General features: G+C 57.9%; 12 protein-coding genes across 12 annotated transcripts; 7 read left to right on the top strand and 5 right to left on the bottom strand.

The window, feature by feature from the left end:
* Positions 1 to 256: 256 nt before the first annotated feature.
* On the top strand, positions 257 to 1660 carry PSEUBRA_000983 (Ketopantoate hydroxymethyltransferase; the record flags this gene model as incomplete). The annotated part of the gene is made up of 2 exons (XM_016434270.1): positions 257 to 424; positions 464 to 1660. The coding sequence occupies 2 exons, from the start codon at positions 257 to 259 to the stop codon at positions 1658 to 1660; spliced, it is 1365 nt and encodes a 454-aa protein (XP_016294376.1).
* Positions 1661 to 1804: 144 nt separating this feature from the next.
* PSEUBRA_000982 (Zn(2)-C6 fungal-type DNA-binding domain protein) lies at positions 1805 to 2644 on the bottom strand (the record flags this gene model as incomplete). The annotated part of the gene is made up of 1 exon (XM_059464489.1): positions 1805 to 2644. One exon carries the CDS (start codon positions 2642 to 2644, stop codon positions 1805 to 1807), a length of 840 nt encoding a protein of 279 aa, XP_059321102.1.
* Positions 2645 to 2993: 349 nt separating this feature from the next.
* Positions 2994 to 3884, top strand: PSEUBRA_000981 (Ceramidase; the record flags this gene model as incomplete). The annotated part of the gene is made up of 1 exon (XM_016434271.1): positions 2994 to 3884. The coding sequence occupies one exon, from the start codon at positions 2994 to 2996 to the stop codon at positions 3882 to 3884; it is 891 nt and encodes a 296-aa protein (XP_016294375.1).
* A 1460-nt stretch (positions 3885 to 5344) lies between these two features.
* Positions 5345 to 8887, top strand: PSEUBRA_000980 (Cation transporter; the record flags this gene model as incomplete). The annotated part of the gene is made up of 1 exon (XM_016434268.1): positions 5345 to 8887. One exon carries the CDS (start codon positions 5345 to 5347, stop codon positions 8885 to 8887), a length of 3543 nt encoding a protein of 1180 aa, XP_016294374.1.
* A 198-nt stretch (positions 8888 to 9085) lies between these two features.
* PSEUBRA_000979 (uncharacterized protein) lies at positions 9086 to 9640 on the bottom strand (the record flags this gene model as incomplete). The annotated part of the gene is made up of 1 exon (XM_016434257.1): positions 9086 to 9640. The coding sequence occupies one exon, from the start codon at positions 9638 to 9640 to the stop codon at positions 9086 to 9088; it is 555 nt and encodes a 184-aa protein (XP_016294373.1).
* A 616-nt stretch (positions 9641 to 10256) lies between these two features.
* PSEUBRA_000978 (uncharacterized protein) lies at positions 10257 to 11328 on the top strand (the record flags this gene model as incomplete). The annotated part of the gene is made up of 2 exons (XM_016434277.2): positions 10257 to 10463; positions 10570 to 11328. 2 exons carry the CDS (start codon positions 10257 to 10259, stop codon positions 11326 to 11328), a joined length of 966 nt encoding a protein of 321 aa, XP_016294372.1.
* Positions 11329 to 11931: 603 nt separating this feature from the next.
* PSEUBRA_000977 (Saccharopine dehydrogenase / Homospermidine synthase) lies at positions 11932 to 13185 on the top strand (the record flags this gene model as incomplete). The annotated part of the gene is made up of 1 exon (XM_016434266.1): positions 11932 to 13185. The coding sequence occupies one exon, from the start codon at positions 11932 to 11934 to the stop codon at positions 13183 to 13185; it is 1254 nt and encodes a 417-aa protein (XP_016294371.1).
* A 256-nt stretch (positions 13186 to 13441) lies between these two features.
* Positions 13442 to 15646, bottom strand: PSEUBRA_000976 (uncharacterized protein; the record flags this gene model as incomplete). Its single annotated transcript, XM_059464488.1, has 1 exon — positions 13442 to 15646. One exon carries the CDS (start codon positions 15644 to 15646, stop codon positions 13442 to 13444), a length of 2205 nt encoding a protein of 734 aa, XP_059320901.1.
* A 523-nt stretch (positions 15647 to 16169) lies between these two features.
* PSEUBRA_000975 (Frataxin/CyaY) lies at positions 16170 to 17061 on the bottom strand (the record flags this gene model as incomplete). The annotated part of the gene is made up of 3 exons (XM_016434263.1): positions 16170 to 16317; positions 16437 to 16531; positions 16651 to 17061. The coding sequence occupies 3 exons, from the start codon at positions 17059 to 17061 to the stop codon at positions 16170 to 16172; spliced, it is 654 nt and encodes a 217-aa protein (XP_016294369.1).
* Positions 17062 to 17387: 326 nt separating this feature from the next.
* PSEUBRA_000974 (Aminotransferase, class I/classII) lies at positions 17388 to 18683 on the top strand (the record flags this gene model as incomplete). The annotated part of the gene is made up of 1 exon (XM_016434272.1): positions 17388 to 18683. One exon carries the CDS (start codon positions 17388 to 17390, stop codon positions 18681 to 18683), a length of 1296 nt encoding a protein of 431 aa, XP_016294368.1.
* Positions 18684 to 19402: 719 nt separating this feature from the next.
* On the top strand, positions 19403 to 20203 carry PSEUBRA_000973 (Exonuclease, RNase T/DNA polymerase III; the record flags this gene model as incomplete). The annotated part of the gene is made up of 3 exons (XM_016434278.1): positions 19403 to 19503; positions 19584 to 19727; positions 19798 to 20203. The coding sequence occupies 3 exons, from the start codon at positions 19403 to 19405 to the stop codon at positions 20201 to 20203; spliced, it is 651 nt and encodes a 216-aa protein (XP_016294367.1).
* A 221-nt stretch (positions 20204 to 20424) lies between these two features.
* On the bottom strand, positions 20425 to 22092 carry PSEUBRA_000972 (protein of unknown function DUF1900; the record flags this gene model as incomplete). The annotated part of the gene is made up of 1 exon (XM_016434259.1): positions 20425 to 22092. The coding sequence occupies one exon, from the start codon at positions 22090 to 22092 to the stop codon at positions 20425 to 20427; it is 1668 nt and encodes a 555-aa protein (XP_016294366.1).
* Positions 22093 to 22333: the final 241 nt, after the last annotated feature.

Raw genomic sequence — 22333 nt, 5'->3', positions numbered from 1 at the left:
AGATGAAACCAAAAAAAGCTTTGTGCTTGAAAAATAATGAGTGCGGCGTAGCCGGATCACAATTCACAGCGCAGCTGCAGCATCACACGAAGAGCACGGCCAATCCGAAAGCAGCTTCTGCGCTTCGAAAGGATCAGCTTTTCCTCAATCGGGTCCTCCTTCTTCTCCATCACCATTCGCAGACACAGCCCGCGCCAAGAGCACATCGCACCAAGGCTCTCATCTCGGACCTGATCGAAAGCCTCAGTCAGCCACCATGGCATCCACAGCCGGCGGGTTGGCTCGGCTCCAGCTCCGTTCCTTTGTGCCAAAGGGAGGCATCACCTCGACACCTTCGTGCTCCTACTCCACGGCTGCCTACCGAGGAGCAGCGAAGGCAACCCATCAATCGCATCAATCCGGTCGATCCAAGCTGCCTCGCAAGGTGGGTCATTCCTTGACTCCCACTTCTCATGCTCAACAGCGTAGTTTCGGCGGCTCCGCCGCCAATTCCAGCTCTTGGCCGGCGGGAGCGGTGGAAACAGCCGACGCCGACGAGTCATCATCGTCTCCATCCTCTTCGAAGCTTGGCAAAGGCAAAGCAAAGGCGCTCACCTCCATCCCCTCCCCACCTCGCAGCAAGACGATCGCCGACCTTCACGCTCTCAAGCATCATCCAGACGGCAGTATTCCCATTGTCTGTCTTACGGCCTACGATTTCCCCACTGCTCTGTCAGTTCGATCCTCCGACATCGACCTTTGTCTCATCGGAGACTCGCTCGCCAATGTCGCCCTTGGCTTCACCTCGACTCAGCCGTTGTCGCTCGACGCCATGATTCATCACTGCCAGGCAGTCAAGCGTGGTCTCGATGCACCCCTCTTCTCCACCGCCAGCCTGCTCGACGGCATTGACCTACCGCAACCCCCGCTCGTCATTGCAGACATGCCCTTCGGTGGAACTTTTGGCTCCGTCGACTCAGGCGTAGCTGCTGTCGTGCGTCTGATGCAAGAGACAGGCATCGACGGTATCAAGATCGAAGGCTCATACGAAGCTGTCCCGCTCATCAGACGTCTGACAGAACACGGCATCCCAGTCATGGGTCATCTCGGTCTGCAGCCGCAGCGAGTTGGCTCGACATCAGGATATCGTCTCCAAGGCAGGACAGCTCAGCAGGCTAAGGAGATCCTCGACGCTTCCCTGGCTCTCGAGCAAGCCGGATGCTTTTCGATCGTACTCGAATGCATCCCGACCAGGGTCGGAGAGCTCATCAGCCAGCGACTCAGCATCCCAACCATTGGCATCGGAGCCGGCAGCAAGACCGACGGCCAGATTCTCGTCATGAACGACATGATTGGCGATTTGACGGGCGCAGGCCACGTGTTGGCTGCTTTAGCTCAAGCTCCAGCTCGAGCTCTGCCAACTCAAGACGGCCAGGAACCCGATGCAACTACCCCGCAACACAGCCCTCTGACTCCACCAGCACCCAAATTTGTTCGCAACTTCAGCCTGCAACACGGAACGTCGATCGGAGCACTGAGAATGGCAGCTGTGCAGGCCTATACACAAGCTGTCAGACATCGGCAATTCCCGGACGACGGTGTGGAAGCCTACAAGATGAAATCGGAGGAATGGAAGGCTTTTCAGGAGCTCGCGAGACCCACCACGCCCACAAAGGCCTAGACTCAACCGTTGACCCCAAACGAAAGATCATCAGAGCTCACTCCTGTAGTGCCATTCTGGCAAACCAAAAGCAGTCATGATGAATGCAAAGACTTTTCCATTGCCACTCATCTACTCCTTAGCTTTGCGGATCAATGTCGCGATTCATTCTTGCCGTCGCTGTCCCTTCCCTTGACTTGCCTGCCTTCTATTTCGCGATTGAGCTGGGGCGGTAAAGCTTTCCACCCAATCAATATCCGTCTGGTTGCCACCAAATTCGATGTTGAACCCGCCCAGAGCAGTGTTTGGATCAGTGCCACGCGGAACGAGACCACGATTCAGAGAGCTGCCACCTGCGCCCGAGGACAGCAGCGGCATGGGTACGAGATTCGCAGCATCGTCGTCGATGTGATGCTCTACCGCGTTTTTGCTGTGACGTGGTGAAGATTGGCCTTTGTTGTCTGTTGACGGCTTATGTGTCGGAGGAAGAGAGAGGTCGACCTCTGAGTAGTCTGATTCGGATCCTGCGTCGTCGTGTTCCCTCTCAAGGGCTGCCGTTGGTGAAGCCTCCTCGCCCTTGACTGCCGATCCGCTGGTGGCAAGATCTTCTTCAAGCCCGAACTCCCGCTCGAGTTCCTTTCGCATGTCGCTTTCCCACCATCCATCCTGTCTCCACCTCCTCTTCTCTTCTTCACGCGCCCCTTGCAGCAGGTCCACCCTCAACCCCTCCTCACCCGTCTGCTCGAGCACGAAACCCAATACAGTCTCCAACGCGGCTATCCTCTGCTCTAGTCGCGGTCTGAGCCCCTGCGTCGGGCCCCTCTTGCGCTCTGGTCGGTCGTATGTGCACGTCCGCTGCAGCTGTGAGCAGAAGGTGCAGATGGGTGTAAGACCGTCACACCGATCCTTCTTGAGGAAGCACTGATCGCATGCTCGCGAGACACGCTTGCGCTTCGTCCGAGCTGTCGAGATGAATGCGGATGCGGACGCCTCTGAGCGCGGCATGATGATGGTGTTGTTACGAATTGAAAGATGACGGCAGGAGAAGACCGGATTTACCCCGCACACCGACGGTCGCCAAAAACAAAGCTCACCACCAATCGAGCATGCCGAATCCCGAACCGAAGGGCTGACTTTTCGTTAAGGGTCCTTCGATTCTTCTCCCTCCTCGGCAACACGTGGAGAAGTAAGGCTTACTTTTTTGTGTGCTCCTGTCCGGTCAAATCAAGCCGAAGCGTGAAAGCGCTTGTGAGGTTGCATCTTGCTTGATATCATCCTCCATCTTGTCTCTCCACCACCGCATCGTCACCCCCATAAAGCGAGCACCTCATCGCAATACAGGACGCAGAGCATCATGTCGTGGTACAAAGACCCGAACCCCCTTCCCACCGGCTACTGGGGCCCGATCACCTCGACGCTCCTATGGTGCGAAGAAAAGTACCGCTGGTCTCGCTACGTCGCGGAACCGATCAACACGGTGACCAACGTCTTTTTCATCGTTCTTGCCCTCTACGGGTATCGCGTCACGGTCCGCGAGCGTCTTCCGTTGCGCTATGCGATATGTCATCTGGGCGTAGCGCTCGTCGGGTTCGGCAGCGCCCTGTTCCACGGCACACTCATGTACTGGACGCAACTGCTCGACGAGCTGCCGATGATCTACACCTCCGCCTGGCTCACCTACTGTGTCTGCGAAACCTCGAAAGGCTACGGCAAGCCACGATTCCGCATCTTGCTACCTACCACGCTGGTGCTGCTCGTGACGTGGATCACCGTGGTGTACGTGTGGAACGGCAATCCTGTCTTCCACCAAGTCGCGTACGGATCCATCCAACTCGTGTCCACCGTTCGGGTGGTATATCTGCTTCAATCCCCCGCATCAGCGCTCAACACCCCGGCGGGCAAGGAGCGCAAGAGCGAGATCCTCAGACTCTACCTGTTTGGCGCGATCACCTTCTTGACGGGCTTCGCCATCTGGAACGTAGACAACATCTTTTGCTACCAGCTGCGACAGGCGCGTGCGCGCGTCGGTCAGCCCTGGGCCATCCTACTTCAAGGACACGGCTGGTGGCATATCCTGACCGGGTGGGGCGCCTACTGTCTGATCACGGCAGGAAGCCAGTTGGCAGCGGGCGAGAAGGAGGATGTGAACAACTTTAGACTGCAGAAGGGGTGGTTCCCGGTGGTGATTCGCGTCAAGGAGTATAAGCCGACGGCTGCGGGAAAGAGAGGGAGGAAGACGCAGTAGATCGTACTAAATATCGGTGCAGTAGAAAGCTTGTGCACGCAACATAGATTCATATAGACGGAATCGGATAGACTCGTTGTTCACGCAACTTTCAACCTCATAGACAAAGCCGATCAGATTTGAAGAGAGGCATGGGATAATTGAAAGAGATTGAAGTTAGGATTGCGAGTGATGACCTCGACCAGGAGAGATGTGATGAAGGTGTGAGCGACTGAGCCTTTATTACACGTAGTCCTTAGTGATATATAGAAAGTCAATACTTGTGCCTCGACCTACGAAGCCCCCTGAGGCCCGCTGCTGCGGTGACGCAGGTCCAAGGATGACCACAACCGGCTCGATGCAAGCAAGAGCACGGCATTGTCTCGGTCGGTCCGCGTTGCCTTGCGTAGGCTATCCTTTTCACAAAGGCGGTGGGTTGCTCAGTCTGCTACTGTGATTGGACCGTATTCCGACGCAGCACTCAGTACGAAGCGGTCATCTCCAAACGGGACGGCAGACGTTGGCGTCGTCACACATCGAAATGCCCAGCAGTCTCGACCGGGCGGACAGGCCAACGTGCAGTTCACGGGGGAAAGGGTCTCCCCTCGAGTATGTCGAAGAATCGGAAGATTGATTTTAGTTCTCCGATCTGAAGGGCGTGGCAGCGGCGCTTGGTCGCAAGTGCTGGCCCGCCTCATGCGCGGTTTTGGCCGGCGATTCACCAGCGCGCAGGAAAGTCTGAAATGCCAAGCCATCAGATGGGCACAGGGCAGGGCAGCGCGTATCTTTCCTAAGAGAGTCAAAACCACGCAGCGCCATGCCTCTCAGATCTTTCATGCATATGGACAAGACGGAGAACGAACGCAGATGCGAGCGAGAGATTGCGCCGGCGAGATCATCACTGGCGGCATGTCTGCGCTATGCTCCTGTACATGGAAGCATCTTAGTGCTGTTGTGAGAGGGGTAGAAGTGGTTGGCTGGCTGGCGCAAACGAGCGGTGTGCGTCTGGAATTTAAAAAGGTGTTTGTGTCACAGATCCTGAGGAGCCATCGAGCATCATCATCGCTCCATCCCACACTCTTGACGGTCACTCTGCCTCGGCTTGTCCCGTCTCGCTCTTCGGACCATCCGTCTCGGGTCACCTCGTCACCATCCTGACTTAATCACATCACATCACATTCCCACGCCAGCCTCATCCCCGGAAGCTCCACTACAACAGCGCAGCAGCTGCATCTGCTCACGCAGCGGCACTTTAGCCCGCACTTCCGCCTGTTTGCCTGCAGGACCACCTGTGCAGATCACGGTCAAAGCGTGCATCCTCTGCTGGCCAACTCAGCTAGCATCCAAAGCAGCCTCTCAACCGTCATACACACCATGTCGAGCGCCCAATAACATTCAAAGCTGTCGTCCTTGGACAGCGCCCGTGCAGATCATCACCGTAACACAAGCCACCTTCATCGCACCCGCATAGACTCGCCATCATGCTGCGCACCATCACCTCCAGCTCGCAGGCGACTGCCGCACGCAACAGACTCGGCTCCTTCGGTCGTTGGTGCGGTAAGAACCTCAACTTCTACAGAGTACACGTCATGGTCTTCACTCTCGTCCCTCTCATCGCCGCCGGCATCTTCTACGCTTGCAATGGCGAGACGCACGTCAAGTTTATCGACTGCCTCTTCGTCTGCGTCTCGGCCATGACCGTCACAGGCCTGGTCACCTTCAACATCAGCACAGCCAACGGCGGTCAGCAGGCCATCCTCTTCATCCTCATGTGCTTCGGCAACATCTCCGCCGTCAGTGTAACCATGATCTGGATCCGAAGAAGTTTCTTCCGCAAGAAGTTCGATCGCGTCATTCGTCGCAGTGCAAAGGCACGCAAGCGCGTCCACGATGTCGAAGAGCAGGAGCGCAGAGATCGACGTCACAACATTGCAAAGATCCAGCGCATGGTCGGACTCAAATCAACCGACAGCGCCACTACCATCAGCGACACCGAGGATCAAGATCGCACCGACACCAGCTCCAGCGACCAGATCGAGCTTCGTCGAATGGAAAAGAATAAGCAAAAGAGCAAGGCCAAGCGCGGACCATTGCGTGCAGACATGATTCGCCGCATCGATGGGCCCGCCTTTCTCATCAACTCGGCCGGCGATCGTGTCAACTCGGTCCCTGAACATTCCAACGAGCATCGCAACTCGCTCCCGCGCGAGGCGAGTTCAGTCGGCTCGCCTCGTATACCCGCTGCACAGCCAGGTGCTAGCATTCTCAACACCGATCAAGAGAGGCAATCGTCCATTGTATCGGACGGCCAAGGGCAGCAGCCCAACATTCGCATCGCACTACCTCATGAGACCAACGCTTCTGATGCGGCTGGTGAGAAGAGCACCGAATCGAGGGCAAGCAACTCGGAACGCAAGGGATTCTCCATACCACGCTTTGATCATCGTCACGACCCTGACGCCGACTCGGACGAGGAGGCGATAGCAGATGAAGAAGAGGAGGAGGAGGAAGAGATTCAAGAAGAAGCCTTGCGTTCGCCGCCTCTTCGGGCGAGGTTTCCGGATCACCAGATTCATGGGCGCAGCAGACGTGTTTCGGATCCACCCGGCTTTGCCTCACGCCGTGGCTCCGACAGCGGTCTGGCGCAAGCATACAGCAAGCACGAGAAGCACGACATGTTCCCTCGTGCGCAGACCGTAGAGTTCTCGGTACCTAGTGACTATCGGTCTCCAGTCGATTTCCAACGGGGACAAGGCTACACCACGGGCATGAATGTCAACGGTCCCGGCGGTTTGAGGCAGCGCACTACTACCTTCAACCGTACTGTGACCACACGCTCGGGCGTCTCCGGCCGCCTCAGCACCGGCAGGACGGGCGTGCCACTTGCACGCACCCAGACTTCGTCCAAACAACGAGGCTTTGGTGGTTTCCCCACCCCGCTCGAGATCGCAGGCATGGCCATCAAGAAGGCAGTCCCAGGTGTGCAGGAGCGACTGCAGCGCACAATGACCATGCCTCGCACCTCCACATTCACGTCAGTGCGGTCCGGCGGCGGCATCACGGAGAGCGGCAACAAGCCGGCTCCCTACCTCACCTTCGACGCCACGGTCACAGGCAACTCGCGCTTCCACGCTCTCACAGAGACACAGCGCGACGAGTTGGGAGGTGTTGAGTATCGTGCCCTCGACTTGCTCGCCAAGCTCGTCCCCGCTTACTGGCTTATTGTCAACCTGGGCATGGTCACGCTGGTAGCCCCTTACATCAGCAGCAACGCGTTTCGAAAGTATCGACCTCCCTTCGATGAACAGGGCGAAAACAAGCCCGACTATACATGGTTCTGGTTCTTCCAGGTCATCTCGGCCTACTCAAACACGGGCATGTCGTTGGTCGATACCAGCATGACGCGGATGCAAGACGCCTACTTCCTGCTCATTCCCATGGGCTTCCTCATCTTGGCGGGCAACACGGGCTTTCCCATCCTCCTGCGCTTCTTCATCTGGACCATCTCGATCTGCGTTCCGTCCACGTCGAGGATCTACGAGACGCTGCGGTTCTTGCTCGACCATCCGCGTCGATGCTTCGTCTATCTCTTCCCCTCGAGCCAGACGTGGTTCCTCTTCTTTATCTTGCTCCTGTTCAACTGCATCGACTGGCTCGCGTTCTTAATCCTCGACATTGGCAATCCGGTCATCGAATCGATCACGCTCAGCATCCGCGTCTTTGACGGTCTCTTCCAGTCGATTGCGGTCCGCGCAGCTGGTTTCACCGTGGTCAGCCTGTTGGCGCTCGCACCTGCCGTGCAGTTCCTCTACGTCATCATGATGTATCTCTCCGCGTTCCCACTCGCGCTCTCGGTGCGCAGCACCAACGTCTACGAAGAAAAGTCGCTCGGCGTGTACGTCGACGAGCCAGCAGACCCAGGCACGGCACCGTCAGAGTCGAAAGATGCCAAGGTGTGGGGCTCCTTCCTCGCATCGCATGCTCGACGCCAGCTGGCCTTCGATATCTGGTGGCTCGGCTTCGCGCTCTGGCTCATCTGCATCATCGAACGCAACGACATCGTGGACCCGGAATCCAACGGATGGTTCACCATCTTCAGCTGCCTCTTCGAGCTCACTTCGGCATACGGCACGGTCGGCTTGAGTCTCGGCACGCCCTTCGACAACTTCAGCCTGTCAGGGCGTTTCCACACCCTGTCGAAGCTGGTGGTGTGCGCGGTGATGATTCGAGGCAGACATCGAGGATTGCCCGTCGCCATCGACCGCGCTATCCTGCTTCCGTCCGAGCTGGAGCAGGAGGACATGATGGACGACGACCTCTCGCATCTCGACGACACCTGGGATCGGGACAGCACCTTCGTCGCCGATCCGACAGCCGCGACGACGGTGCCGGTCTTTGCTGGAGGCGCGGTGGAACGCCAACGCACCACAAGCAACGCCAGCAGCAAGAACGGAATGTCGAGCGTCAAACGTTCGCAATCTGGTGTGTCGTTCGCGCTGAGCCCGGCGACCAATGCGAGACGAAGCAGCATGCCGCCTGCTGCGATGGAGCCGCTGTCGCCGACAACGGCACCTGCGGAGTTCGGGGTGCAGGAACCGCGAAGGAGCTTCACGCTGACACTCCCGCCGAGCAGTCTACCGCTGCACCATCAGAGCATCTACTCGTCAGGCGGACCACCGCCGAGTCACAGCACCGGAGGTGGCATTCTCGGCGGCATGATGGTGAGCACGCCAGGCCCACTGACTGCGATCGACGAGACGCCGAGCGGATTGGGTGCTACGCCGATGAGCGAGAGCCGATCCGAGTCGCCGCGTCCGCCAGCTGGTCCTGCCCAGCGCGACAACTTGACCCCGTCGAGCCTGGATACCAAGGCGAGCAGCGAGGCTAGCACCGCGAGTGTCAAGGGCAAGGAACGGGAATCGCCTCAGAGCGCGGTGGATGAGGACAAAGAGCGAAGAGTGGCGCAGTCTGCGGGCTGCTCGACGCCCAACGGACGGCATTCCCCTGTCAGCGGGGCGGATTGATCGATGCGCATACCCAGGGATCATTCGCAATGATATTATGATCACGATCTATCAATGTCCGTCGTCTCGTCGTTCAAGAAACGATCTGAAGGGCGCCAGTCATGCAGCCATTGCGTGCGTGGGGATGATGCAGATTGAACGACGACGGGGGTACAAATACAGAATGTGCGAGACGAATGGTGCCGGTTCGAGCCGAGGTTATGCGGTGGACTCCTTCTTCAACTTCTTCTCTTTCCTCTCCTTCCTCTCCTTCTTGTCCTTCTTATCCTTCTTGTCCTTCTTACGCGGGCTCTCGTCCATGGGATCGCTCCTCAAGCTGGAATCAATGTTTGGTGTGCTTCCGTCAACCACCTCCTGCGCTTTGGAGAAGCTTTCTGTGCCAATGCCATCGCCTGTGTCTCCATCTGGGGGGTTGGAATCGAGCACTTCGGCGGGGGTCTCTTCTTCCTCGTTCATCGGCTCGTCGTCGTCCTCGGCCACGACCGCTGCGGAGGAGGTGAGTAGCGTGAAAGCGTCATAGTCGATCTTGCCGGCGAGACCGTTCATGAGGCGCGTGAGCTGCGCTGCGACCACACCGCCGGTGGAGCCGGTCGCGGTGTCGTCCGCGGAGGAGGAGGCGGCGTTGCATGTGCCAGTGCGGGCGGCGTAGGATGTGAGGAAGTGCGAGATGGCGTCTGAGACTGCGGCATGCTCTGTGGGTACCGAGGCATGGGACACGTCCAGGCGCAGGGGAAGAGGTAGTGCTGGCTCCATGATGAATCGGTGCTAGAGCGTGCGGATGCTGTGGATGTGTGGCTTGGTGCTCGTTGCGTATCGGTGGGGTTGGAGGGTATCGAGGAGAGGCAGGGTCGAAATTCTCAGGCAAAATTCTCGAGAAGCTTCAAGCCGAATTCCGCGCAGCTCAAAAATGTTGATTGGTCAGCCTGACAGTGAGGGACCAAGAAGAAAAAGAGAGGCTGAGAAGCTTGGCTGGCTGGCTCGGCAGGATGACACGCCGACAGCCAAACCCCCACGCGAAGGAAACACACGGACACGGGGACAGCGAAGGATTTAGAGCTGTGTTGCTTCACAGTGTTGGGGTGACGTGCCGAGGCTGACATGGCCTGATGTTCTTTCCCTCGTCACCGATCCACCATCACCCACCGCCATCGCTCTTACATCGGTCTCATCTTTCGAAGTGCTAGAGCAGTATTGACACAGCATAACCGCCGGCTGCAGTAGCGCCCATCACTCATTTGCAAGCACCAAATAGACACCAAGCACAGCCGCGCACGCACCAAACAACGCTCAGTGGCATTTGCTATAATCTCTGCGACGCAACAGCCGCACACACCCTCGCAATCAACAGAGCATCACAAGAGCGTCGACGATGGAAGCACTTGCAGCGGCAGGTGACTCGATAGCAAACGCCAGCAATGCACCAGACCTGAGCATGCTGATGGGCGGTACGGGCGAGTCGGCCGGCTCTGCGGCGGTGGCAGCCTCGTTAGCAGGCTACACGTCTGCCTTTGCCTCGCTCGATCAGGCGTGGAAGAACGACCCGCGGGCGCTGTGGTCCAGCTTTGCCATGATCATCGTACGTATCGCAATCCTTCACCCCTTCATCCGTCCAGGAGCGCTAACTGACTTTTACCTCATTTCTCTCGTCAACCATACGCACGCTCGCTGCCGCTCGCCCACAGGTCTCCGAAATCGGCGACAAGACCTTCCTCATAGCAGCCATCCTCTCGATGCGTCAGTCCAAACTCATCGTCTTCAGCGGTGCATTCGCCTCTTTGGCAGTCATGTCGATCCTCTCGGCGTTCTTGGGCGTCATGTTCCCCACGCTCCTGCCCAAATCGCTCACCAACCTCATGGCTGCCGCGCTGTTCCTCGTGTTCGGGCTCAAGATGGTCAAAGACGGACTGGCGATGTCGGGGGACGAGATCAAGGAGGAGTGGGAGGAGGCGGAGCGGGAGATTGACGAGGAAGAAGGCGACACGCATGAGATGGACAGCCTTGAACAGGGTCACCACGCACCGTCGCATAGTGTCGGCAAGAAGGAAGGTGGAATGACACACACCCTACGAGAAGGAACGAGGAACCTCTGCGGACTCTGCTTCAGCCCTGTCTTTGCCCAGGCGTTCATTCTCACGTTCCTGGGTGAGTGGGGTGATCGAAGTCAGATCGCAACCATCGCGCTTGCCGCTGCGCACAACGTGACGCTGGTTTGCGTGGGGACGATCGTCGGGCACGCGTGCTGCACGAGCATGGCGGTGATCTGCGGAAGTTGGTTGGCAAAGAAGATCAGTGTCAAGCATGTGACGCTGGGCGGGGCGTTCCTGTTCTTGGTCTTTGCGGTAGTGTATGCCTGGGAGGCGTATGAAGAGCCGGGTGGGATCAGTATGGAAGGCGTCGTGCAGGCTGCCAAGGAGGCGGCGGGCGGCACAGGTGCCAGATGACGAAGCACATTCACGAGCATAGCATTGGTCATTCTTTTGCATTCCTTGACAGTCCTCTGCATCGTTGGTTTGAGATCTGTGGTGAAGAGCGATGTGATGTGCAGGGTCTTCAGGACCCTACATATCCTCCAGCGTGCGGATGTCGGCCTCGAGGATGATTCTAGAAGGTCTCGTCCAATGCCGAACGTCCGCGGCCACGTGTGCTGTCGGACATAAGCCTATCTCCTTCCGACTGACGGTCTCTTCAGCATGGAGATCCACCGCCATAGTTCGAACGCGGAGTTACAGTCAAGAAGAAACTCATGGACACCACCATATCTAGAACAAGTGGTGACCGGCACTCGGAAAGCGGTAACCTTAAGCGCGTTACGACCAGAGTTTTGCCGCTTTTCTGGAAATTTTACCGCCCCTAGCTGACGTCAAAGTGTGCTTTGGTCGAGATGCACGCTCTTCCGGCGTGCTGAGTTGCACATTTCACACGCACATTCCAAATGCTTCCTGAAGCAAGGGCAGCCGCTTCGAGAAGCTATATCTACTGGAGCGTTTTCCATCGTCCCAAACTTCATCTAATCACCTTTCCACTTCAGGAGCGAAGCAGCAACAATGTCGCAAAAGCAATACGATCTGGTCGTCTTCGGCGCTACCGGCTACACCGGTAAGCTGGTATGCAAGTACCTCCTCTCGCACCCAGAGAAGCGCTCCTGGGCCGTGGCCGGTCGCTCCGCCTCGCGCCTCTCCTCACTCAAGTCCGACCTCGGCCTTCCCTCGTCGGTCGGCGTAATTGAGGCGGAGACGTCCAAGTATGCATCCCTCACCGCCATGACCGCGCAGGCCAAGGTGCTCATCAACATCGTCGGCCCCTACCGACCCTTCAAGGCCTCGGAAGTGGTGCGGGCCTGTGTCGAGACGGGCACGCACTATGTGGATCTCTCTGGCGAAACGGGCTTCAACAAGGACATCATCGACGAGTTCCACCTCGCCGCCCAGGCCAAGGGCGTCACCGTTTCCAGCAGTGTGGGCTTCGACAGTCTGCCGTTTGACCTGACCACGTACCTCGCCGCTCAGAAGGTCAAGCAGCTCACGGGCGGCAAGAGCGACGTGAAGCTCGCCGAGTGCGCCTACGACCTCCCTGAGTCTCTGTCCGCAGGCACCCTCGCCAGCGCCATCGCAATGGCCAGCGAGAAGGAGCAGATGTTCAGCGTCCGTGGCGACTGGCTCAGCCCCATCGCCAAACCCGACGCGCTCAGCTTCAACACCGTCCGCTGGTTCCCCCAACGTCAACGCTGGGGTGCTCAAAACACCTTTTCGATTCACAACACCCGCATGGTCAACCGCACCTGGGGTCTCCTGGAACACCACCACTCCCCCCAATCCTACGGCAAGGCCTTCCTCTACAAAGAGGGCACCATCGTCCCCTTCAAGCTCGCAGGCATCTTGCTCAGCTACATGAACGCCATTTCGATTTGGTTCCTCATGAACTTTGCCCTGGTTCGATCGCTCGCGGCCAAGAGCATGCCCGCCAACTCAGGGCCGAGCGAGAAGAGTCTCGTCAACAACAGGATGAAGGTCGAGACCGTCGCCACGGCGAACGATGGTACCAAGGCGATCTGCAGGATGAAGGCCAAGGGTCACGCGGGATACTTGCTCACCGCGAGGATGATCGTCGAGACCGCACTGACGATTATTGATGACAAGGGAAGGAAGCAGAACCCGTTCGAGAAGGCTGGTGTGCAGGGTGGTGTGCTGACCCCCGCACTGGTGGGCGCGGAGAGATTGGCGGAGAGGCTCGTCGAGTTCAGCCAGTTCGAGATCACAACGGAGAAGTTTGACGAGAACGAGGTCAAGAAGACCAAGTGAAGGGTCCGCCATGTCGTGTTTCGGTCTCAATCGATTCAGTTCGTGCTGCCACGTTCGTCGAAGCGCAGAGTGCCGTCTGAGGGTGAGAACATCGTGAGAATCAACGTACAAGAACAGTGACAATCATACAAGAACAGTGAGTGGTAACATACGAGTACAGGTCGAGCTTCGAGATCGTACAAAGCGGGACTTCATCGGAACAATACAATCGAATCGGGAGACATTTGATGTGAAAAAGTACAACCTTCTCTGACGCTCAGAGAACGGTCTCCACCTCCAAGGAGTAGTTTTCGGCTGCGAGGTACTCCTTTCGCCTCTTGGTGGTCTCCGAATCGTCGGAGTGGATCTGGGAAGAATGGACGAGGTTTCTCCAGTCTTCTGTTTCGTCCGTGCTCTTGAGCTGAGCGCGGGACTTGCCCTTCTTTGGCTTGGGCGCAGGACTTCGCTTCGTCGACTTGCTCGTGGGCACCTGATCGAAATCCTCGTCAGAGTCGTCCTTGGACGCAGGCGCCTTCGCTTTGGCAGACCTGCCACTAGCGTTCGAGTGGGATACTCTGCTGGTAGCCTTGGCCTTGCGTGCGGAAGCCTTCGCCAGGCGCTTTCTACCAGGCAGCATAGCCACGATGTCTTCCATGCGGATTCTCTTGCTCGAGCCCCTGTTTTGAGGCGAAGGAGGAGCTGAAGAGTACACGGATGACGACGCTGCCTCTGCGGCCAGCCTTTGGAGCATGGCTTGCTCCTTCTTTTCGCTCCTCTTCAGGGGTATGCCGGTCAAAGATTGTCGGCTCATGGCGGCGCGAGCAGCAGCCTGACGGGTAGAGTGGGCTGGCGGAGGAGTCAGCATCGGAGAGGACTCCCGCGAGCCATTGTCTTCGGCAGCCGCAGCAGCATCGCTCTTTCGCTTTGCGCTCGCTCGAGTCATGCGTCGCTCTGAGGTGATTTCCGCTTTGACCGCCGCCGTCTTGCGTCGCTGCGTGGGCAGTTCAGCTTTGACTTTGACATCAAGATCTTCCTGTTCTTCGGATTCGCCCTCGGAAGGCGGCGGGAGATCGACCCTTTGCGCACCCATATACGCAATGGAGCTCGACTCGGTGGTGGTGGATCTGCGATCACCTTGGCCAGCTGCCGGAGAGGACATGCGTGCAAACACCTGCTCGGCGAGACGACGATCATCGCTCGTGGTGTTCACGGGTGGATCGGAGGGAAGGTCTTCCATCACGTCGGTGGCGTCCCCCTCATCAAGATCTCCTCCCTCTTCTTCAGCAGCGAGTGCCTGTGCCTGTCGAAGACGAATGTTGCGGTCGGCCACAAGGAAGCCAAAGTCATCCATGAAGTCGTCATCCATGCCGAGACCCTGCTCAGCCGCTGAGGGGCCGAGATCATCATCGGTAGGCCACGAAGCAGCACGGTCATCTTCACCTTCGAGGGACAGATCATCGGGGGACTGGTGAGCTTGATGGTGGCCTTCAGCCTTCCAAGCCATGACTTTGGTGACGCCTTGATCCTGATAGTCCTGCAGCTGCTTAGTGGAATCGCTCAGCGGCTCAGCTCGACGAGGAACACCAGGAGAGTCGGCCTGACTCGAATTGTCGGATTTGTCGAGGAAGTTTTCATCGAGATACTTGGAGCTGAAAGCCTGCGTTTTGGTGCCTTTGCGTTTCTGGGAGACCGGGGTGGAATGCGTTGGCTGACCATCTTCGATCTCGCTGAGCACTCCGGTGCGACCACGTCCCGCCTGTCGGAAACCGTCTCCCTTGCTGGCTGCAGCGGCCGATGGAGGCACATTCTCCTTGTCCGAAGATCCATGAGATGCCGAAGCGTCGGTGTCAGAATCATCCTTCGATCTCGGCGATGGGTCGCGTTTGCCTTGCCTCTGAGCGACGTGCTCCGTTTGATTCGATTCCAAAATGTCGACGTCAAAGTATCCGAGATCGTCGCTGTCGAGGTTGGGAGAGAGACGAGAGAGCTCTTCATCACTTGGAGGCATGGGACGAGGTGCTCGATCAGCTGATTTGGTCTGCAGCGGCAATGGAGTAGGCAGATGCGCCTCGCGATGTGGTGCTGAGGCTGCTGCCTTCGACGCGGTTGCCGACCTGGTCTTGATTTCTGGTCGAATGGTCTTGCTTCGATTCGACAAACCGGCGGTGCTCTTGAGTGCCTGCTTGGAAGATTTGGTAGACTTGGCCTTGACAGAAGAGAGAAAAAGGTCGCTTTGAAGGTTTGCGTTGCGATCGGTCAGTGGCTTTCGACGCGATGTGCTGACCTCGACGGCGGCGGGCTTCCGATCAGCGACGACATTCTTGATATCGCCCAGCGCTCGTCTTCCAAGCGGAGCGTTCTCGTCCGATTGAAAGGCGCGTGATGCTCTGACTGATGAGGATGATGCTTGAGTACCGGCCGCCTTCTGCACGCTCGCGCCGGCACCGGTCTTTGACCGGATCGACGAGCGCAGATCGACCATCGCGGGGAATTGCGGGCGCGGTGAGATCCACACGCGTCTCTGATCGAGCCAACCTGTGCGCTGATGCTAAGTTGCAGATCAGAGGGTGATGAAGAGGCGAGGTGACTTGATGCGTTCGAGTTTTGCCTATGAAGCGGTTGACGAGGGATGAGCCGTTGGGCGGCGGGGACGGCCCTTTTATGCGAAGGGAATGTCCGCCTGACCGGATGATGGAGGAGGGGAGGGGAGCCTCAAGCTGAGGCCTGAGCGCATGTCATTTTGGCTGAGTTCTCAGGTCAGAGGGGAAGGTTCCACCCGAGGGCCTCTCACAGCTTGTGAATGGAGAAGTGACAGGGCGGAGGTGCGAAAATTGGCGGCAAACGTCACAGCTGCAGGCACCAAGAGTCCAACACTTTTTGGCTTAGTCGCGCCTCACGTGCATCCTCAGACCTCGTCACTTGACATCACACGGCGCAGCACGAGCGGACGAATGTAACTAGCCCCACACTTTGACGAGATAGGTGAGTTCGATAGCATCTCGGATTCATTCATCCTCAAGCAAGACTTCCACATCAGTGTCAAACACCTGCGATAGCTCCTCCTGCAGGATCTCATGAAGCGTCGAAGTTTCGCCTTCCTTGAGGCAGAACCATGTCTTGCTGTCTGCGTCGTAGTCGAATCGTTTTGGCCCGCTGTATGTCGAGAAACGATGAAATTCATATCGCTGTCAGTCACTCTCTCGGAATGGCACCGATGCATCTTATTCAGACGCCAGCCTGTCGGCGTCAGTCCGTGCTGGCTGATTGCGTACCTCTTCGGACTCGAGAGCCAGATCTGCTTGTTGGGGGGCTGCTTGTTGATGACCCAAATGCCGTGGACTCCGCACCTGAGGTTCATCACGCCAGACTGAATAAGCGTGGGAGAAGGGTCGCAGAACCGAAAGGGCGTGGGAAGAAGTCGGGCGTCAGTGTCAGCTGAGGCTAATCAAGTCAGAGGCGCCGATGCGTTCGATCCAGGATACTCACTGCGCACTCGATATCCCACTCAGAGGCAGGTGACCCTCTTGTCGCGCCTTGATTCTTTGACCTTGCATCCTCTTCCAGTGCTTCGATGTCTGCCTCCTCCAGCAGCATTTCAAAGGTCTCGGTGAGAGAGTCGAGCACGTGATTAGAGAGCTTGTGATATTCGCCGTCGGTCAAAGGCGACGCCGTGTACTTGGCTGTAGGATGCGCCCACTTCTGTGATGTGCTGAATGAGCGATTCGAGATAAGCTGAACGCGGGCCTGCACTGTCGATGGGCGATTGCTCGCTTGTGCGGTTGATGAGACGGCACGAACAGCGACGGCGGTGGCCGAACGCGTGGGAATGAGTCGGACTGCTGCCGAGGCGAACGTTCCTCGCTGAGTCGTCGTTCGAAGCATCATCGGAAGCTTCATGGCGGAGTTGCCGTCGATGCTGATCAAGCTGATGTGACCGTCGATGGTGAAGATCCTGAGAGAACAAGATGCGTTCCGACTGTGTGAAAGCCAAGAATCACGAATGGTGGGCCATGTGTGGAGGATCGTCTCGGGACTAAATTTGACTCGGCCGGTTGGAAGAAGCAGCCACAGTGACTCGGCAACCTAAATTTCAGATAGCCACCGGCTATCTTTGGACAGCACAGAACCCAACCTCTCACCTTCTGAGTCATCCGCATCTCTTTCATATAGCTCTCTCATCATCGCATCCTTCCTACGTTCCATACCAGATACGCATCAGCAGCATGACGATCAAAGGTCTCGACGGTGCCGCCAACTCGGCCGCGGCAGCTCACAAGCCTGCCCACTTCAAGCTCGAGAACCTCATCCGACCCAACATCCTATCGCTCGAGCCCTACCGATGTGCACGAGATGACTACCAGTCCGGTATTCTCCTCGATGCCAATGAGAACAGCCTCGGCCACTCGTTGCCACCCAATTCCGTCATCCCTCACAACCCTGGCTCCTCGAATGGCGCGACACCAGTCCAGTCAACGGAAGCAGACGACCCGCTCTCGCTCAACCGCTATCCTGATCCTGGACTGTTCGGCATCAAGGATGCTGTCGCCGAGCTGCGTGGTGTTCCCAACGATGCATTCGTGTTTCTCGGCGTTGGCAGTGATGAGGTGCTCGATCTGGTGCAGCGAGTTTGCTGCCGTCCTGGCAAGGACAAGATTCTCATCTGCCCACCCACTTACGGCATGTACAGCGTCTGCGCTGCCGTCAACGACCTCGAAGTCGTCAAGGTACCCCTCATCACCGAGGGCGGCAAGTTCGCACTTGACGTAGAGGCAGTCAACAAGAAGCTCGCCGAAGACCCAGACATCAAGATCGCATTCATCTGCTCGCCAGGCAACCCCACAGGCACTCTCATCCCACCCATCGACGTGCGCCAAGTCCTCGACAACCCAGCGTTCAAAGGTCTCGTCGTGGTCGACGAGGCATACATCGACTTTGCCGAGGAGGAGAAGAGGATGGGCAAGCGACCTGCTGAGGAGATCGTCAGCGCCGTTAGCCTCGTCCACGAGTACCAGAACCTCATGGTCACACAGACGCTCTCCAAAGCGTTCGGTCTCGCTGCGATCCGCCTGGGTATCGCCTTCGCCCAGCCACCATTGGTCCAGATCATGAACAACACCAAAGCGCCCTACAACATTTCTTCGCCCACAGCCCACCTTGCCTCGCTCGCACTCTCAACAAAGGGCATCGCGCAAATGCGCGAGAACGTACAGACGCTCATTCGCAACCGCGACCAGCTCATCTCGGCACTCCAAACGCTGCCCGGTGCGGGCGCGATCTTGGGCGCCAACGAAGCCAACTTTGTCCTCGTCCAGATGCTCGATCTCGAGACACGATCCAAGCCAGACAACGACGTGGCGCAGATGGTCTACAAGCGCATGGCAGAGGAGATGGGCCTGGTAGTCAGGAACAGGGCGAAGGACCTGGGTTGTGCCGGATGCTTGAGAATCACGGTCGGTACGGAAGAGGAGAACAAGAGGTGCATCGAGCTGATGAAGGGGTTGCTCGAGGGCGGCAAGTAGGCCGGGTCTGTCCTGTCAGGGCGTCTCTTCCAACGTGACCGCCAGATTCGCCAGCAATTCACGTTACATAGCACCAGCATACTTTCGTGTGAGCTGTGAGGCTCCGCCAAATCATCTGAACGGGGCCACGTATTCGATTTCAGGGGGCCGCAATCTGAGAGGTAGCGCTACGCTTGAAAAGGTCGGTGTGCGTACAGACTCGGAGCGACGCTTGCGCTGTCCTGAGTGTGGCATCGACAAAGTCCTTTTGTCTCAGAAGCGCGTGCCCACTCTTTCGGTGGACCCTGCATTTCATGTCAGAGTGTGCGCGAAATTGTTCTTCTTCTCCTCAACCACATCTGCGCAGTGCGCCTGTTCACTTCTGCGAGCTTCTCCATCCTCTTCACAATAGCTCCGACCCACAGCGAAGATCGACTCTTGCGCGGCGCAATTGCTCCCGGTGGGCCTGTCACGACAAGATTCTGTCCACAGCTCCGAGCGCTGCCGTTAGGGGTGGCTTCCTTCATCGCACACTCAGCTTGGCATCCGCATACACTCGTCAAGCTCTCCCGACTTCCGCGCGGACCGCACTCTTGCATCACCGTCGAGCGCTGCACCACACGTCCCCGCAGGCATCCGTGTTCCGCAAACTAGTGGCGTTCCTCCTGCACAACCATCCTCGCCTGTCGAAACGGCAAGCAGTCAAAGCAGCCTCTGCCACAGCGACTATCACCAAGAAGATGTCGAACACTACCGAGCAGGCGATGTCGCCCATCCCGCCGCCTCCGGCGACGGTCAAGCTGGATGCGAGCAAGGGCCCACTCGTTTGGATCGATTGCGAGTATGTATACGCCCTCCCTCGCCTGACTCGTCTCGGTAGTGGCAAGGAGACTGACACTTGCGTTTGCTTTGGTTGAACAGGATGACGGGACTGGACATCGATCGAGGCGATAGGCTACTGGAAGTGGCGTGTATCATCACGGACGGCGATCTCAACCCTGTCGACGAAGGCGTGAGCTACGTGATCAGCACGTCGAAGGAGGTGCTCGACTCTATGAATGCCTGGTACGTGTTCCCCTTTCCCCTCCCTTGCCTCCCGTGACAATCTCACTGACTCCTCTCCTTTCTTTCACAGGTGTGTCAACCAACACGGCCTCTCCGGCCTAACCTCGGCCTGCCTCTCCTCGACCACCTCCTACCCGCACGCGTCGGTGCGCGCAGCGCTCCTGGCCTACATGCGCGACCGCATCCCGGTACCCAACGCCGCCTGCCTAGCCGGCAACACGGTCCACGCTGACAAGGTCTTTCTCGTCAAAGAGATGCCTGAACTCATTCAACATCTGCATTACAGGATCGTGGATGTGAGCTCGATCAAGGAGCTTGTCAGACGCTGGTACGGCAGTGAGGAGGGGATGACGTGGAGGCCCAGGAAGGAAGGGGAGGAGAAGAAGGGGGATCATAGAGCTTTGAACGATATCAGGGCTAGTATTGACGAGCTCAAGTGGTACAGGGAGAAGGTGTTCCAGGCGCCTTCGAAGTGAGGCGCTGGATTGCAGCGTGATCCAGAATCACACAAAAGCTTCCCCGCAGACACACTCACATGGCATACACTGCAACCAATGAAGCCACCCAATTCAATCACGCAGACTCTCACAATTCGATCACGCAGGCACGCACACATCCCTCCTGCAGACGCACGCACAGCGAAACAGTGGCAAGCTTGAAAGTCTACCATTTCGTCATTCTGCCACGCGCCAACCGCTCAGAGCGAGTTGAGCAGCGCCTCCCGCGCCTTCTTCTGGTTGGTCTTGAGCGTCTCGTTCTCCTGCTCTAGGTGTCGGATCTTGGTATCCCTCTCCTCGACGGCGGTGCGGAGTTTCTCGATCTGTGCCTTGAGCTCGTCTACTTCTTTGGAGGAGGTGCCGTTAGAGGTAGAGGTGCTGGTGGAAGTGGGGGTGGGGTTGGCTTTGGGCTCGGCGGCGCGAGTGGGTGGTGGCAGGGACGCGGCGGCGGCTGGTGCGGGCGAAGCGGCGGCAGCAGGGGCGGGGGATGGCTTAGTTGGCGAAGCGGAGCGTGCGGGAGCGGCGGCAGGAGCGGGTGTCGGTGCCGAAGCCGACTTGGTAGGGCTTGCTGATCTCGCTGGTGCTGCCGTCGTCGTCGAAGATGCGGTCGGGACACTGCCGCTGCTGCTAACGCCCTTTCCAGTCTCCAAGCTGACCATGTTCCTCGCGGCCCTCTTACCGTCGAAGAAGTCCTTGGGCGTCAGCGCCGGCTCGGCGCTCGGCGCAGGCGGGAAGATGTCGGACTGGAATCCTTCCGCCTTCCTCGGCACGCAGAATGACACGGGCTGGATGGTGGTTCCCGTGATCTTATACGCCTTGGCGATCTCGTTCTCGTCCGTGTTGAGGAATCTCCTTCCGACGAAAGTCAGGCCGCGCTGCGGCTCGCTCGATTTGGACTCGGTGAGGTAGTGCAGCTCGTCATTTTCGAGCTCGTAGTAGCGGATGTTGCCGTCGCCCTTACCAGCGAGGAAGACAATGTTGTTGTCGCTCCAGAAGGGCATGATGATGCCGCTCGACGTGTCGAGTGTAACCTGCTTGAGCGGGCCGCTGGCGAGGTTGGTGGTGTCCCAGAGGAACATTTGACGGTCGGACATCTTCGAGAAGCCGGTGGTGATGGCACGATCCTTGTCGCCACACCAGATCACACGGGCGCCCTTGATACCGCCGTGCGAGTCGGCGACCTGGACTGGGTTCTCTCCCTGACGTGGGTCGAAGGTGCGGATCTTGCGGTCTCGCGAGGTGGCGATGAGCGTGGTACCCGTCCAGTCCCAGTCGAGCGACTGGATGGTGTCGGTGAATCCGCGGAGGCTGATGCTGGGCGAGGAGGAGGCAGTGGAGGCATTCGAGACGTCGAAAAGCTTGATGACGTGGTCGCCGGTAGCAGCAGCAAGGACGTTGGATGCGGTAGGATGCCACACCACCTGGCCGATCTTCCTGCCTCCACCAGAGACGCGAGCGATGGGCTCGAAGTCCTTGACACCGCCATTACGCTCTCGCTCCTTGTCGGACCAATCGAGCTGGTCGAACTTGGCATCATCGATCTTCCACAGACCGATGGTTCCATCGTCGGATCCGGATGCGACAAAGTTGTCCTCGAAGGGGCTGAAGGCGGTGTCTAGCACGGTAGCAGTGTGACCTCGGCACAGCGGATAGATGTCGGCGAGCTTGCCTGGCTTATTGACGGGGAGGACTGCAAAAGCGCCGCCGCCGGACGCATTCCAGTTGATGGAGATGTACTTGCCGTTGGCAGCGAGCAAGTTGGTGTCCCAGGCATTGTTGGAGACCTTGACGTTCTCGTAGCAGGCTTCCTTCTTGGCGACGTTGGGATAGACGTGACGGTACTTGGAGGGTCGAACGAAGCGACTCATTTTGGCGATTGAGGCTGAAGAGCTCTAGGGAGTCGATGGCTGGATGGATGGATGGAGGGGGATGAAAGTGGGAGATCAGCAAGAAGAAAGGGACCAAGCAGCTGATCTCGGCTGTGCTAATGCCAGAAGCAGGGGAAGGTAGGCACACGCACACATACCTCGTCCTTCTGAATCGGCGCTGCTCAATTCTTGACTCCGCTGATCCCTGATCCGTGCGACCGTGTGGCATTTATTGGTCTCA

The sequence above is a fragment of the Kalmanozyma brasiliensis genome, assembly GCF_000497045.1.
Source record: "Kalmanozyma brasiliensis GHG001 unplaced genomic scaffold PSEUBRA_SCAF11, whole genome shotgun sequence".
Classification (NCBI taxonomy): domain Eukaryota; kingdom Fungi; phylum Basidiomycota; class Ustilaginomycetes; order Ustilaginales; genus Kalmanozyma; species Kalmanozyma brasiliensis.
The sequence above is the reverse complement of the archived record's forward strand: the minus strand, read 5'-3'. Positions and strand labels throughout refer to the sequence as shown.